The following is a 17,846-nucleotide window of genomic DNA, read 5'->3' on the forward strand; positions in this document are numbered from 1 at the left end:
GGTAAATGTTTCCTAGGTAAGATAGGTATATATAGGAAATTATAATTCAGACTGTGTTAGTATTGCCTCCACAGTATGAACTAGTTTGAACCTACTGTATCTAATTTCACTTAACTTACACGAAAGCTCTCAGGTAGTTAAGATGATCAAAAGACCATTGACTTGTACAAGAGTTATACCTATGAACTATAGGTAATATGTAAATGTTTGGATAGCCAGTTTTCCTCATACACAACTGCCTGACAAAAAATAAAGTAAAATCTATTCTAAATCTTACCATGACTACACATGAATCACTTTTGTACATTTCTGTGTCCACATACTGCAAGAGGTATCTTGTTATCAAAATTGGTTGCACCTTGAGCAGGATGGCAATCTATCCCCAGAGACTACAAAACAGAACAGTACACTATAAGGATTGTTCAGATTCCCATTATTGTCCCTTTCTTTTATCACTATATAACTATAAATAATACTTTGCCTATTCAGGTGTGACATCTTTTGAATGTGCTTTGGAATCTGAATATCAGGGTGACTGTGCTATAGCATTCTCTCCCCTTCTCATGCCTTAAACAGTAAAATGCTTTGGGAAACTATTTTCCAAATGCACTTATCTTTTTATTACTTACCTCTACTTCCTTGATGTTCCTACATACTTCTTCTTCTGCATATTTTCGTATGGACTGTAACTTCAAAATTTCATTCTAAAAAAGATTAGTTATATTCAATAAAATGTAACAAAAGCATTTATTTATTCGGCATGTCAAAACAGCATAACATGGTAGATTTTCTTACGTAACATTTGCTATGTTCTCAAAGCATGATGTTAAAATTTATTTACGTCCATGTGTGCACAAAATTGTGTATATTTATTTGTCTTCTCCCTACTGCTGTGTTATCTTTAATCATCAAATTAATAAGAAGGTGCTTTTATCTAAACCTGCAGTGGCCAGATTCAAACAGTAAAACTTAAAAGGGAAAAAGGTTTTCTTCCAGTCTCTGCACATGGTAAAATAAGTCTGAGTACGGATTCATCTTTGAAAAACTTAAAACTCTATAATACCATAAGTTTTTATTTTAATGATGGAGTTTATTGTCACAAAGCAAGTAACAGCAATCATTAGGTACAATGACTAATGTACTTAAAATAACTATTGTATAAGATTCTAATTAGCAATCTAAAATGTGAAACAGACGGAAATAGCCTGGCTGCTCTAATCCTCTAGCTAGAGGAAAAATATGCTTGATGAAATCCACCATTCTTTAGATTTCCAAATTTGCAGCAGACTTGTCATAATTGTTAAAACTTCAGAAACTGCCACAGTTTAGAATTTTTTAGCAAAATACAGGCTCCAAACAAAGAAGGTAAATATCTCATATTTTAATGTCTGTATGACAATGAGAATGCAATGCAAATAATATAAAGTCACATATCAGTTGTTGCTCATGCAATACTCCTTCCGGACGGTTGCCCCTGATGCTGATGTACTGTTCGGTGCATCTGTCTACTGTGCTCCCAGGCTAGTTGAAAGTCCACCAAACTCACAAAGACAGATTGGATCCGTTTCTGTTCTGATTTTCTAACCTGAGTCCATTTTACATGGAACAACTCTAGAGGACTGTCTTGAAGTGAGGCAACAATACTGAGAACAGTCTTTTTAGATCAAATCTCCCTTTGTGCATTAGATAAACAAGATCTAACTCTTCATTTCATGCTGGGTCACATTTTAAATCAAGACAACTTCCATCAAAGCAGAGCTACCTGGAGCACTAGAACATTTCACCACAAATATAGTAACACAGCTAATGAGCTGTGTGTGTGTGTGTGTGTGAGAGAGAGAGAGAGAGAGAGAGAGAGAGAGAGAGAGAGAGAGAGAGAGAGAGAGAGATCAGTTTCAAAGCTCTACTCCATTTCTGAAGGAAAAAATGTACATGCATTGTTCATTTCACATTTTTGTTACATCTGTGCTACAGAAACTGCAAGCTTTGTAAAGATTTTCATATTTTACATCTTGGCTGCATCTTTACCAGAAAAACAACTGCAGATTTTACACAGATTTTCATTTTTCTCTTCTTCTAGACTTTATGGTGGGTTTTCTGAAACACCACCAAGAAACACAGCTTGAGTTGAGGGGCGTTTCCATTAATTACTCTACGCCACTCCCTGTCTTGACTGACTTTCTACATTTGCATTACTAGCACCGCTCTTGGGCTGCATTGTCATGCTATTGTAATTCCAAAGTCCATACTAGAAGCTTATTGCTTAGTCCACTGATGCTGGGTTACCACTTTGATGGATGGTGATCTGTAAGCACTATGACTTTCTTAACATATAAGTCAGGCTGCAGCTTTCTGAGAACAAAACTATCTCTAAACCTTCCTTTCCCACAGCATAAAACTCCCTTGGCTGAAGTCTGTCTTGGCTGTATGTAACTGGATAAACGCACGATATTTTATTATCAAAAATATCATTTCCTATCAATGCCTATGCAGGAGTCGCAATAAAGAAAGACAGCTGCTTGTTTTTCTACCTCCTTCCTAGTCCAAATGAACTCTGTCCACTGGTACCTGAGAAGGTGCCCCTCCCATGGACTTAAATGGAGTGGATTGCCTGGAAAAATATCGTCCCTTTCTCACAACTTCATGTTACGTCTGATGTAGTATCCCTCAAACAATGATTTCTTTTTCCTCAACCAGGCTGGGGTACAGGCCCTTGTGGTAGATTGGAACACCTGTTGCCACAAGATATCCTACCACTACAGAGGTACCACTTATGTTGCCTTCCTCATTGGCTTTTGTTCCCCATTTTGTTCAACAGTATACCACTATTTCGGTTTTACAGTTCCAGTAACAGGTGCTCTGGTATCATTTGCTTGTGTTGTGGCATTTAAAATGTATACGGCCCATATGGTTGCAAGAGAATCATCTAACTTCAAGATGATGGTCTATGCTAAAACCAATAATTCCCCTTTTGTGTAAGAAACCCACAGTGATGGTTTAGACTTCAGCCCCATGGGTTCCTTTATGCTGATGTGCAGTGGAAGTCAGTCTTCCAAGGATGATCCCTAATACCTCTACCCTAGTTTAAAAAGCCCTTCTTGTTAAGGATTTTTTTTTTACATTTTTGTGACCTTGAATAATCTAAGTAATTCCTGCTATGTTACAGAATATCAGTGAGGTTGACTCACAAGAGAGCATATAGTCCAGCAATAAAGATGAAAAATCTTAGTCAGTCAAATGAAAAACAATTTGAAAGATCCAAGACACAGAAAAACAGTTGAGAAATAATTTTTTAAAAATTACTAAAGAAAATAATATACTTGCCAGCAAAGCTCACTAAGACTGAAAACAGGTGTGCATATGGGAACCATGTACTCAGTAAAATTTTACACAGCTACCCCTAGGTATGGGAGTCTCATGCATCGTGTGCGGCATGCTATAGTATATAGAAATTTAAAAAACAAACAACCAGATCAAGAAACAAATCAACTAGGCAAAAATAAGGTCGTCAGTGCAAATGCTCAGTTCAAGAAGTAAAGTCAGTAGAATTTCTTATGGTTTAGTTTTCTTAAGCTTAAAATATAAAAAGCTGTGTTCAGTCTTGTGTTTTTGTAAGTTTCTAGTCTGATCTGCCACTGTAGTTCTTTTTTTCTCAAGTATATTGTTTTTGTTTCCTTCAAGGTCTTCAAAGTCCACTTTCTCGAGAACATGGAAACAGAACTCTATGTTGCTATAGTGTTCTATCAGGTGCTTAGCCATGGGGTTCTTAAGAATTTTAGCTCTGATTTCTGTCATTTGCTGGGCTATACTTCTTTTGAGCTTGTTCACCATTTTGTCTATGTAGAAACTTGGGTGTTTCCTGCAGTTTGCCCTGTATACCATTATTTTGTGTTACAGTTCCCATAACAGGTGCTGTGTTATCCTTTGCTTGTGTTTGGGCTCTAAAATGAGCTGTATTGCTCATAACTGGGCAGTAGTTATAGTTGGGTAGTCTACATTTTTAGGTCCCTTTGTTCTGCAATTTGTCAACTGCCTTACTGCATTCAGTGTAGCTTCTGATGTTCCTCACGTTTCTGAAGGTGAAAAGGGAGTGGGGAGGGAGTACCCTGCTCAGTTGTCTATTCTGTGTAGTCATTATCCAGTTATTGGTGATGGTTTTCCTAATCTCCATGAAGTCTTGGGTAAATGTCAAGGACATGCTCCTATCCCATTGTAGCTCGAGGTGGTCATTGGTCCTGTCTCTGAATTGTCTGTGGAGTCTAATTACTGGTTGAAGGAGGGAAGGGTTGTCTTCCTTCTTGAGATCCACAGTGGTAGGCAAGCCTCATCTGTGCAGTTGTGTCAGCATCCTGCTAACTAGAGACAAAGGTCACTCTTTCAGTCCATTTCCTCCACACTGTTACACTCCCAGTCTGTCAGCCATATTCTCATATCTCCAGGCAAAGTGCTACGTGCTTGCTCTCTTATCACAACATCTCTCAACATTTCACTCAAAGTAATATGACATCACTTCCAAGATGGCTGCACATGGAGTAACAGTTTAATTTCAACTTTCCCAGTGTGAAAACAAAAACTCAGAAGAGAGAGCCAGTAAACTCATATTGTTGAGTAAATTTCAGTAACTGGCTAGTAAGTGCACTGCCTAGATGCCAGCAAAAAAAAAAATTTCAGAAAACCTGAAAGAAAATCAGTCATGAAAGGTGAGGAAAAAATACTGACTGGGAAGAATTCTGCAGCTGTTCAGCAAAAAGCAGTGCAAGCTCCAGCTTTGTTGCAAGACATGATGACTTCCAGTAACTTGGAGGAAAACGTAAGACAACAGCTCAGAGACCTGGTTAAAATAAACAAAATAATGAAGGAGTATATCAACTCAAATAACAAAAGTCTGGAATAAATGGAGGAAGCTTTAAAAAGATATTTAGATGAGGTGATAAAACTGCAAAAATCAGAGGTCAAAATGAAGAAAAGGCTGGCTGATCATGAAATTGCTCAAGATGAGATGTTTCAAAAAATAATAGAATTAGAAGACAGAGCATGTAGGGAAAACCTGAGATTTTCTTTTATACCAGAGAAGCTGGAAAGAACAGACTGTATTAATTTCATGAAGGCACAAATAAAGCAACTGGACTGGTATTCCACAGCAGGAGTTGTTAATTGAAAGGGTGCATAATGTGTACATTCCAAACCTGGCCATGAGAAAGCAACATAGACCTTTAATAGTAAAGATGCAGTCCTACCAGCAGAAAGAGTTGATTCTGACAAAACTGTGACAGAAAGACAAAATACTAAAAGTGGGAGATAGTATAGTGTTTGTGAAAAATGATTACTCACTGTACACCAGGCAGAAAGGGAATAGATGTTTTCCACTAATCAGAGAATGTTGAGAAGCAGATGTGAGATTCAAGCTGCTGAACCCAGCTACTTTCAGAATATTCTTCCCTGGAGGGACAAAGTCATTTTTGATGCAGAGCATGTCAAGGTGAAGATGCAAACGTTTGTTCAACAAAAAGTGAGTTATGAAACAGAAGGAGATTCTGCTTCTTGTTCTTCTGATAATAAAGATCACATAGATCCTTTGCCAGTGAAACCTTTTCCAATGTTTCAATGGAAAATGCTTGAGAGACAGAAAAAAAACACAGCTTGAGTTGAGGGGCGTTTCCATTAATTACTCTACGCCACTCCCTGTCTTGACTGACTTTCTACATTTGCATTACTAGCACCGCTCTTGGGCTGCATTGTCATGCTATTGTAATTCCAAAGTCCATACTAGAAGCTTATTGCTTAGTCCACTGATGCTGGGTTACCACTTTGATGGATGGTGATCTGTAAGCACTATGACTTTCTTAACATATAAGTCAGGCTGCAGCTTTCTGAGAACAAAACTATCTCTAAACCTTCCTTTCCCACAGCATAAAACTCCCTTGGCTGAAGTCTGTCTTGGCTGTATGTAACTGGATAAACGCATCGATATTTTATTATCAAAATATCATTTCCTATCAATGCCTATGCAGGAGTCGCAATAAAGAAAGACAGCTGCTTGTTTTTCTACCTCCTTCCTAGTCCAAATGAACTCTGTCCACTGGTACCTGAGAAGGTGCCCCTCCCATGGACTTAAATGGAGTGGATTGCCTGGAAAAATATCGTCCCTTTCTCACAACTTCATGTTACGTCTGATGTAGTATCCCTCAAACAATGATTTCTTTTTCCTCAACCAGGCTGGGGTACAGGCCCTTGTGGTAGATTGGAACACCTGTTGCCACAAGATATCCTACCACTACAGAGGTACCACTTATGTTGCCTTCCTCATTGGCTTTTGTTCCCCATTTTGTTCAACAGTATACCACTATTTCGGTTTTACAGTTCCAGTAACAGGTGCTCTGGTATCATTTGCTTGTGTTGTGGCATTTAAAATGTATACGGCCCATATGGTTGCAAGAGAATCATCTAACTTCAAGATGATGGTCTATGCTAAAACCAATAATTCCCCTTTTGTGTAAGAAACCCACAGTGATGGTTTAGACTTCAGCCCCATGGGTTCCTTTATGCTGATGTGCAGTGGAAGTCAGTCTTCCAAGGATGATCCCTAATACCTCTACCCTAGTTTAAAAAGCCCTTCTTGTTAAGGATTTTTTTTTTACATTTTTGTGACCTTGAATAATCTAAGTAATTCCTGCTATGTTACAGAATATCAGTGAGGTTGACTCACAAGAGAGCATATAGTCCAGCAATAAAGATGAAAAATCTTAGTCAGTCAAATGAAAAACAATTTGAAAGATCCAAGACACAGAAAAACAGTTGAGAAATAATTTTTTAAAAATTACTAAAGAAAATAATATACTTGCCAGCAAAACTCACTAAGACTGAAAACAGGTGTGCATATGGGAACCATGTACTCAGTAAAATTTTACACAGCTACCCCTAGGTATGGGAGTCTCATGCATCGTGTGCGGCATGCTATAGTATATAGAAATTTAAAAAACAAACAACCAGATCAAGAAACAAATCAACTAGGCAAAAATAAGGTCGTCAGTGCAAATGCTCAGTTCAAGAAGTAAAGTCAGTAGAATTTCTTATGGTTTAGTTTTCTTAAGCTTAAAATATAAAAAGCTGTGTTCAGTCTTGTGTTTTTGTAAGTTTCTAGTCTGATCTGCCACTGTAGTTCTTTTTTCTCAAGTATATTGTTTTTGTTTCCTTCAAGGTCTTCAAAGTCCACTTTCTCGAGAACATGGAAACAGAACTCTATGTTGCTATAGTGTTCTATCAGGTGCTTAGCCATGGGGTTCTTAAGAATTTTAGCTCTGATTTCTGTCATTTGCTGGGCTATACTTCTTTTGAGCTTGTTCACCATTTTGTCTATGTAGAAACTTGGGTGTTTCCTGCAGTTTGCCCTGTATACCATTATTTTGTGTTACAGTTCCCATAACAGGTGCTGTGTTATCCTTTGCTTGTGTTTGGGCTCTAAAATGAGCTGTATTGCTCATAACTGGGCAGTAGTTATAGTTGGGTAGTCTACATTTTTAGGTCCCTTTGTTCTGCAATTTGTCAACTGCCTTACTGCATTCAGTGTAGCTTCTGATGTTCCTCACGTTTCTGAAGGTGAAAAGGGAGTGGGGAGGGAGTACCCTGCTCAGTTGTCTATTCTGTGTAGTCATTATCCTGTTATTGGTGATGGTTTTCCTAATCTCCATGTAGTCTTGGGTAAATGTCAAGGACATGCTCCTATCCCATTGTAGCTCGAGGTGGTCATTGGTCCTGTCTCTGAATTGTCTGTGGAGTCTAATTACTGGTTGAAGGAGGGAAGGGTTGTCTTCCTTCTTGAGATCCACAGTGGTAGGCAAGCCTCATCTGTGCAGTTGTGTCAGCATCCTGCTAACTAGAGACAAAGGTCACTCTTTCAGTCCATTTCCTCCACACTGTTACACTCCCAGTCTGTCAGCCATATTCTCATATCTCCAGGCAAAGTGCTACGTGCTTGCTCTCTTATCACAACATCTCTCAACATTTCACTCAAAGTAATATGACATCACTTCCAAGATGGCTGCACATGGAGTAACAGTTTAATTTCAACTTTCCCAGTGTGAAAACAAAAACTCAGAAGAGAGAGCCAGTAAACTCATATTTTTGAGTAAATTTCAGTAACTGGCTAGTAAGTGCACTGCCTAGATGCCAGCAAAAAAAAAAATTTCAGAAAACCTGAAAGAAAATCAGTCATGAAAGGTGAGGAAAAAATACTGACTGGGAAGAATTCTGCAGCTGTTCAGCAAAAAGCAGTGCAAGCTCCAGCTTTGTTGCAAGACATGATGACTTCCAGTAACTTGGAGGAAAACGTAAGACAACAGCTCAGAGACCTGGTTAAAATAAACAAAATAATGAAGGAGTATATCAACTCAAATAACAAAAGTCTGGAATAAATGGAGGAAGCTTTAAAAAGATATTTAGATGAGGTGATAAAACTGCAAAAATCAGAGGTCAAAATGAAGAAAAGGCTGGCTGATCATGAAATTGCTCAAGATGAGATGTTTCAAAAAATAATAGAATTAGAAGACAGAGCATGTAGGGAAAACCTGAGATTTTCTTTTATACCAGAGAAGCTGGAAAGAACAGACTGTATTAATTTCATGAAGGCACAAATAAAGCAACTGGACTGGTATTCCACAGCAGGAGTTGTTAATTGAAAGGGTGCATAATGTGTACATTCCAAACCTGGCCATGAGAAAGCAACATAGACCTTTAATAGTAAAGATGCAGTCCTACCAGCAGAAAGAGTTGATTCTGACAAAACTGTGACAGAAAGACAAAATACTAAAAGTGGGAGATAGTATAGTGTTTGTGAAAAATGATTACTCACTGTACACCAGGCAGAAAGGGAATAGATGTTTTCCACTAATCAGAGAATGTTGAGAAGCAGATGTGAGATTCAAGCTGCTGAACCCAGCTACTTTCAGAATATTCTTCCCTGGAGGGACAAAGTCATTTTTGATGCAGAGCATGTCAAGGTGAAGATGCAAACGTTTGTTCAACAAAAAGTGAGTTATGAAACAGAAGGAGATTCTGCTTCTTGTTCTTCTGATAATAAAGATCACATAGATCCTTTGCCAGTGAAACCTTTTCCAATGTTTCAATGGAAAATGCTTGAGAGACAGAAAAAAAACACAAGAGTTGACTAAAAGAACCATGAGTACATTGGAATTGAAGCAGAGACTGGATTTGGGAGGTGGAGATCAACAGGAATAAAACTAGCAACTCAGAAGCTGACAAATAAATGTGGGATTACAAAGCATTAGTTATATTTGTGAAACATGACACAACAAGAAAACCTGGATATACTGGAATTTTTTGACACTGTTAAACTTGTAGGGGCTCTAAACCATATGCCCTACTTCACACCACTAATGTTTGGAAGAACATTTAGGAGGGAGAAGAGGAAGAAAAGAGTTAACTGTAAGTAAAACAAAAAATTGATCTTAATAGTAGTGTTTTTATAATGCATGATATAATCTGCATGCTATAAAGTAAAATTTTCTGAGTTATTTTCAAGTGTAATGGGAATACTAAAGTAAACAGGTGTTCCCTGTTTTTTTTCCTTTCTTTCTTTCTTTCTTTCTTTCTTTCTTTCTTTCTTTCTTTCTTTCTCCTTGCTCAGTTTTAAAAAATGAAGACACTAGAACATAAAAAAGAAGAAATGTCTGGTCAAAAGAGCAGGATACAAGAACAATTGATGTGTTTTTTTCACTCTTGCATAGGGGAATGACTAGATTAAGGCCATTGGCATTTGTAGTGTCTGCTTCCATCTTTTGTGTTACATTAATACATTAATGTTTGGCAGGTTGATCTTTATGCAGTTATTTCTTGTCATATCCATTTGGTCCTATGTCACATTTTACAAAACTTTTTGTTTTATTGCAAGCCCTCAAAAAAACACCCCAATACCCCCTTAAAACCTATTAACTTAATACTAACACATAAAACTAAGTACACCTTATTCAAATATTGAAGTTTTGCCCTCCTAATAGGAACAATTGTCCTTGACTGACAGCCACACTCACAGACTTGGTTTAATCTAAAAGGAAGGGTCTGATGTTGTCAATTTTCATTCTATCCTCAACTGTTGGGTTTGGATCCAATCTTCAGATTTGACTCATCCATTACTTTAGCTCGTGGCCACCAAAAAGTTCTCAAGCTGCACTCTTACTCATAATGCACCAACCCCTAATATACCTCAGAACTTGTTTGCTGTTTGACATAAAGTAGGAAGTACTACTGGAAGTGCTACTATAAAATTCCTAACAGAAGAAGCCATATCTGCAGCTCAACATGAAGGACAGTGGTGTCCTTATAAATGCTCATTCTTCCAGAAATCAATTGTGAAAAAAGTTGGGGATTGGGGTGTGGGGAGTTAAGGAAAAATGAAAATGGACAACACAGATGGAGCATTGTGGTAAGTACATAAATTCATTATCTGATATTGTCAATTTTCATTCTATCCTCAATGGTTGGGACAGAGTCCCCAGCTAGCTAAATTCCTGGGTAGACTCTAAAGAAGTATATTCCTGATCACAGTTGAGCCAAAGGCTGCTCTTCCCTCAAGACCAGATCTAGTTTGTAATGAGTAATAAAGGTATGAGGATTAGCACAAGTTGCAGCTGCACATATGTCATCCATGGAATCCCTAGATAGGAACACAGAAGAAGTTGCCATGAACCTAGGTGAATGGGCTCTTAAAGATTTTGGCACGGATAAACCCAATTTCTTGTAGATAAATGTTGTAGATGCAGTCCATCAGCCATCTGGCTAAAGTAACCTTTGCAACTGATTTTCCCAATTTAGAATTGGCAAAGGACAGAAATAATTGATCTGTCTCCCTAATTTATTTTGTACTATGTAAGTAAAAATGTAATTGTCTATGAACATCCAGTAAATGCAACATATATTCACCTTTGTTCATAAATTTAGGAAAGAAGACTGGCAGATTAATGGACTGGTTAATATTAGATTCTGACACCACCTTAGGAAGGAAAGAAGGGTTGGTACATAATGAAACTCCAGCCTTCGAAAAGTCAAGTAGGGAGGTTTAAAGGGCAATGCTTGAAGTTCTGAAATTCTTCTAGCGAAGGTAATAGCCACTAGAAAAGTAGTTTTCCAGGTCAGAATTTTAAGATCACATTTTGCTGTCGGTTCAAAAGGGGAATTAATTAAGGCCTGCAGTATCAGATTTAAATCCCATGATGAAGTAAGGTCTTTATAGGGAGGTCTCAGCAGCAGATTGCCTCTCAAAAAAGCCTTACAAAGTTTAGATGAAGCCAAGGAAGAATTTTCAAACCCAATATGAAAACTGGAAGTTGCTATTAACTGAACTCTAACTGCTGTTATGAATTATTTTTGGTGCAAAAGCCTGACAAATGGAACAGGACGTATGGTCATGAGAGGCATGTAAGCAAAAGAGACACTGGTTATGGTGGTCTTTATGGGGAATCTGTCTCTTACACTGGCATTTACCCTTCTTGGATGACATGAAACCCCACAAGCAACAATAAAAAAAGATAAGCAAAAAAGAACCCCAACGGGGCACTTATCTGTAACTGCTAGGTGAACCAGCAATGGAACGAGTGTTCAGACCAATAATCAAACAATGGCATTTGGAGTGGTGGCAAAGAAGTTTTGAGGATGGTACATCTGAACATCACCTTTAAGCTTTACTGTACACAAGAAGCATGCATGTGATGTATGGTGTACCTTAAAGCAACCTAAAGGCTTTGGTATACTGTCGGGATGTGGAGCCATCCTTGGCTGGAGATCCCTAATGTTATGAATAATGCAACAGTGAAATGGAAGGACATAACTTTGTACAGGAGCTGAGAAGGGATCAATGCGTTTCTGATGTGCCCAAAAAACAAACTTTTTCCATTTCCTCCTGTAAAGTTTTCTTGTAGAAGCCTTATGGGAAGATAAAAGTATATGATGGACAGAGGAAGAAAGCATTGGTTGTCTGGCTATTAATGCACTTGGAGAAACCACTCTGTTAGCTTGAAGTTTGAGATATCTGGATGAACCATACCTGTTGGGTGAGACAGGAGATCTGGAATCAGATTCAGAATCCAAGGTGAGTAAAGCAGATAAGGCCAAAGGAAGGGGAACCAAATCTGTCAGGGCCAGTAAGATATGATGAGGATGACTTTGCTCTTCAACTGGGCAACTTTCTGCAGAAATTTTGGAATTAGCAGAGTTGGGGGGTAAACATAGAGGAGACAGGGGGCCAATCGTGGAGTAGAGCATCCCATGTTGATTCCCTTGTTGTGGGGATCAGGGCAAGGAAACTACTACACTTGCTGTTTACGGGAGAAGCAAAAAGATTGCAGCAAGGCTGGCCCCACTGAGGGAAAATAATTTCTGTCACTTTCATGTTGAGAGCCCATTCATGAGACAGTAAAATGGACCTGCTCAATTTTTCTGCTATAGCACTGGACTTAATGTGCATTCCCATCAGAAAATGGTTGGAAGAGATTTCCCATTATTACCACACTCTGAGGGCTTATTGACACAAGGGGTAAGACCTGGCCCCTCCCTGTTTGCTTATGTATCAGACTACTGACATGTTGTCTGTCTGTATTGCAATTGTCCTGAAAGGGAGAGACTATTGAAAGGCCTGTAACTCTAAGAGCACCGCTCTCATTTCCAGGACATCAATATGTGTATTGGCCTCTTCAGCGGACCAAGTTCCCCAGGAAGTACCCCCCACCCAATCTGGGAAGTGTCCATGGTCAGTACAGCCTTGGGCTGAAGGGAAAATGAAAGGGTGGCCTTGAAGAACTTGATCTGATTGAATCCATGACCAAACCACCAAAGTTATTTTTTGCATGAATGAGTGATTCTCATTTGGGCTGACATACATTGATAAAGAATAGACTATTGTGTTGGTAACATCCATTGAAGAATTCTCATATGAAATCTTGCTAGAGGAACTAAAATAATGACTGCTGACATTGACCCCAAAGCTTGGAGAATTAAACAGGCTGAAATTGTGGTACTGCAAATTAGTTTTCTGACCTGGAATCTAATAGTCTTCACTCTTGAGAAAAGAAGAGAAGCTGTCAATGAAACTGTGTTGAAAACTGCTCCTATAAATTCCAGTGTTTGAGATGGTTATAAGTGAGATGTGTTGTAATTTATGGTTATCCCAAGAAGTGAGCAAGTCTGGAGTACCTGCTCTCTTGCTCTAATAAGCAGATGCCTGGTCAGAGTGGTAATGAATCAGTCATCTAAGCATGGAAACACTCGGAATCCATGCAGTCTCAAGTGAGCTGTTACCACTACCATTCATTTGGTGACCACCATGGGGCTGTGGTGAAGCCAAAGGGCAATGCTCTGAACTTGTAGTGACTTGTTCCCAACTAGAAGTGTAAATGCCTTCTGAAATGTCTGTTCATCTTTATGCGATAGTACACATCCTGAAGGTCTATCAAGCACATCCAGTCATCCTTGCCAAAAAAAGTCAGAAAGGACTGAAGCATACTCATTAGAAACTCTGTATGTCAAACTGCTTTGTTCAATTTGCTGAGATCCATAATGATCTCCAGTCCCCTGTTTTCTTTGGCATTAAAAAGAATCTTTGACTAAGTTCTTGATTCTATCTGGTCTGGTGCGACCTCTTGGATGACTCTTTTTTTTCTAGCAGATTTTGTATTTCTAGTGTAGCTGCTTTTCTCTGAATGGGTGAAACATCGGGAATCTTGCATGCAGGTGGAGGTGGTAGGGAAAAGGGAATTATATAACCTCTGGAAATAATCCTTTGCACCATGTATCTTTTGTTATATCTAGCCAGGCTCTCTGGTACAGGGATAAACTACCCCCGACTGCCTCCAGAGGTGGACAATCGAGTCTCCTTTCAGGAGCTCTGGTAGGGTCTATCAGAGAAGGAATCTCTGTACCCCTGGTTCTGCAGTCCTCCTCTGCCACATGGACAGCACTGTCCATTTGAGATTCCCCCCTCTGCCCCAGGGGAAACTATCTCCACGAGGATCTTGGAAAGGACCCTGGGACTTCTTGAACCTCATTTTTCAACCTCCTCATTGATTCCTAGAGAAGGATCTTTGAGGAGTTCAAAAAAGTATGCCCATTGCAGAGAGGGCCTTTCCATCTTTTTCACACCTGGAGAGTGTGTCTTTAACTTTAGGAACAAACAACAAACAGTCATCAAATGGTGCACTGATGAACAAGGACTTGAAGGGCTCCGCAAAATCACACAAGCACAACCAGGCATGCCTCCTAATGGAAATGCCTTGACCAGCAGTCCTTGAGGCACCTTCAGCTGTGTGTGAGATAAGCCTCATGGACAAATTAGAAATAGCCTGTAGGGTAGACAAATGAGAGGCCAGAGAATTCTCATTCTTGGCAATATTGGTCCCTGAATGGGATTTTGACAGTTCCATTATCAAATCCCTTTGTAGTCTTGTAAAGTGTGCCAGATAGTTCAGTGACCTAAGGGCAAAACTCATTGAAGCATACACATGCTTCCCAAATCTGTCCAATGCTCTAGACTCCCTGTTAGGGGGATGGACAGAAGGACTTTGGTCAGCAAGTTCTTTCTTGTAGGTTACTGCCACAACCATAGCATCTACAGGCACTCCCTTGCTCCAGTGTTCCCTACCTAGAGGTGCAGCCAGAATCTGATCTGGTCTTTTGGGGATTGGTTCAACTAAGTCAGGCTCCTTCCACACCCAACTAGAGATCAAGTCAATGAGCTAATCGGTGGGTGGAGTAACCCAGGAGGTAGTTGGGCCAGCTCCAGGAATGCCGGCTCCTCTGGAGAAGAGTTATCAGAGGACAAAACACCCCTCTACTTAAGGATCTCAAGAATGTTTCCAAATGAGACATCTTCAGATGGTGATCACAAGGACCATTCTCCTTCATTGAAATCAGTATCCTCTGTGACTGACTCCTGAGGGGAGTCCAATGCCTTGTCTTGGACTTCCTCTTCCTAGGGATTTCCTTGGTGGGATGCTATGGTGAAATATTGGAAGAGATTGTAAAACCCTACTAGGTAGCCAGGAGACTTTCAGCTGGCTGTCCCTCTCACACAGAATGATGTGGCTCAAGGTACAGAGCCATCAAGGACCCAGAGGAAAGATCCAGGGGGGTAGTATCCATCCCTCCTGCTGGAGCAGAGAACACTCTCTTCACTACCTCAAAGTCAGATCACTCTGGAGAGAAGGAAGACAATGGAGCCGAGAAGCCAGGCTTCTGACTCATTGGTTACCTCTGCCCTGAAGGCAATCTAATTGAGGCAGAAGTCAGAGCAGAGCTGTCCAACAGTGAGGCTCTGAGGGGCAGGGATGGCTCCAAAAACCTTGTAGCTGATTCTAACTCCTCAGATCTGACAGGAGCACTTCAGCTCTGAGAGTCATCTGGCAACAAGAACATCTGAGCCAGTGCAATCAGAGGTAGCTTTGGATCTGAAGATAAGGATATCTTTGTATCCAAACCAGACAGACCGGGAAGGCTCAGATCCAGGGGCTCCAAAACGATTGGTCAGATCAGAGAAGGAGCTGAAATCGGCAGAGTGGTAGAAGGATGGGCTTCCTTACCTGAAGGGGTAGCAGCCAGGAGAACTCCCATCTATATTTGCACCAAGTGGAATCTCAGCATCATTCTGTCCACATCAGCTTTGGTGAAACTCCTGGAAGAATGACAGGAAGCTAGAGAAGGAGGTCTTAAAAGTGCCTTTCTCCCAAAAATGGAGAAGGTACTCTGGAAGGTACCGGATCCAAACTTGGTGAGTATCTGGTTCTGGGTAATAGTATCGGATCCAAAGTGCTTAGGTCTGAGGAGGATTTTGACAGATCTGATGGCAGTCAGACTGCAGCAGCCTTCCGATCCAATTTATGCTTCTTTTTAGGTGACTCCGAGGAAGATGGAGTCAATGACCTAGAAGGTTTAGGAGATTTAGTGGAAGGCTCCTTTGATTTTGGTTTGGGGGATTGAGCCCCAGCAATAGCTTCTCAGAAGGAAGTAGAAAATAAACCCTTCAATATAATCTTATGGATGTGGTGAGAGAGGACATGCAGGCGGTTGGTGTGAAAGAGCATGATGCAGAGGACAGGAAAAAATGGAAACAGATGATCCGCTGTGGCGACCCCTAACGGGAACAGCCAAAAGAAGATGATGATGGTGAATAGCACATGGATTAAAATTTTTACAAACAGCACAATCAACCTGTAGGTGGTCTGACACCCAACAATGCACACAAAAAAGGAAGCCAATCTGGTGGTCCCCTGCCATAAACAAACTGTACAACAGAAGGAAGAAACAGTTGCACAAGAGAGTAAAATCCCATGAGTGGAGGAGCTCCATGGTCAGCCTCAGTAAGAAGCTGAGATCCCTTATAAGATCCACCAAAGCTAGCTATGAAAACAAAATCACCACTAAATACAAGGACAACCACAAAGCATTCTATAGCTATGTCAAGAATCTAGATGGCAACACCCAGATCTGCTCTGAGTTACAGCACAAAGGCACAAAAATTACAGAACCAACTGATATTGCCAACATCCTGGCAAATAGGTTCAGTGCTAACTTTACCCCCCTCTCACCCCCTAAAGGGCCCATATCTATACAGGAAGAATGCAGAGTCCCTGTAATCACAACTACGCAGGTAAAAGCTGCACTCTCTAAAGCCAAAAACACAGCATCCATGAGACCGGACAACATGCCAGGCTGTGTTTTACACGAACTTCAGAATGAACTGGCTCCCCACTTAAGCACCATGTTCAATAATAGCCTCACATCAGGCCTTGTGCCCACTGAATGGCACACAGCAACAGTTATCCCACTTCACAAAGGGGGAGCCACCACTGATCCTGGAACTATCGACCTATTAGCCTGACGAGCCTGGTCTGCAAGGCCATGGAACGTAACATCATGGAACTCATAAACAAAGACATTGGTAACCTAAGAACTCTCTATCCCACCCAGTTCGAGTTTGTGAAAGGCAGATTATGCCTCCTGAACCTGATTGACTTCTTTGAGGCAGTCACCAAAACCGTAGATGAGGGTAAGGTGGTTCACACAGCCTATCTTTACCTCTCCAAGGCTTTCAACACCATCCCCCATTCTGGAATTATAGCTAAACTCACTAAACTAGGTATAAATCCCTACATCACAAGATGGGTTGCCAACTGGCTCACTGACAGAACCCACACTGTAAATGTTGCAGACTCCAAATCTGACCTCAAAGCAGTGGCAAGTGAAGTACCACAGGGTTCCGTCCTGGTACCTCTCCTGTTTGGTATCTACTTCTCTGAAGTACAGGCTAACACAGAAGGCCTCTGGCTAATGAAGTTCGCAGATGACTGCAAACTAGGAGCCATAGTCAAGTCCCCAAATGATATGGACATCCTGCAGAAGGGCCTCACTGAGACAGATGCCTGGTGTCAGAGCCATGGCCTCAAGCTCAGTGCCAAAATGTGCAGTGTCATCCCCTTTGGTAAAAACTCTGTACCCATGAACTACCACATAGGCAGCAATCTTAACACCGAATGCGTAATAAGAGACCTTGGGACCCAGGTGGACTGTAGTCTCTCCTTTGATAGTCACATCGTCACAGTAGTCAGGAAGTCCTTCTATGTGGCACACCTCATAATAAAACGGTTCTCATCCAGGAAAAAAAGAGGTCATTGTTCACCTCTACTCGTCACTCATTAGACCCATTACAGAGTACAATGTCCCTTTTGGAATGTACCTCACAAGACATCTGCAGTAGCTGGAAAGGCCACAGAAGTACCTCACAAAGAGGATTACTGGCCTCAAACAAATGCCCTACACTGACTGCCTCAAAAAACTCCAGCTTTACT

General features: G+C 40.4%; 1 protein-coding gene across 1 annotated transcript in view; it reads right to left on the reverse strand.

Annotated features, from left to right (window-relative positions):
• CCDC63 (coiled-coil domain containing 63) overlaps window positions 1–17,846 on the reverse strand; it is a 190,481-nt gene that overhangs the window by 79,210 nt on the left and 93,425 nt on the right. Inside the window, exon 5 of the mRNA XM_044069763.1 lies at window positions 630–704. Coding sequence (XP_043925698.1) covers window positions 630–704 — 75 coding nt within the window. The remainder of the gene's footprint in view (window positions 1–629; window positions 705–17,846) is intronic.

Source organism: Protopterus annectens, chromosome 4.part0 (assembly GCF_019279795.1).
Source record: "Protopterus annectens isolate FY-2018-M chromosome 4.part0, PAN1.0, whole genome shotgun sequence".
NCBI classification, from domain to species: domain Eukaryota; kingdom Metazoa; phylum Chordata; order Ceratodontiformes; family Protopteridae; genus Protopterus; species Protopterus annectens.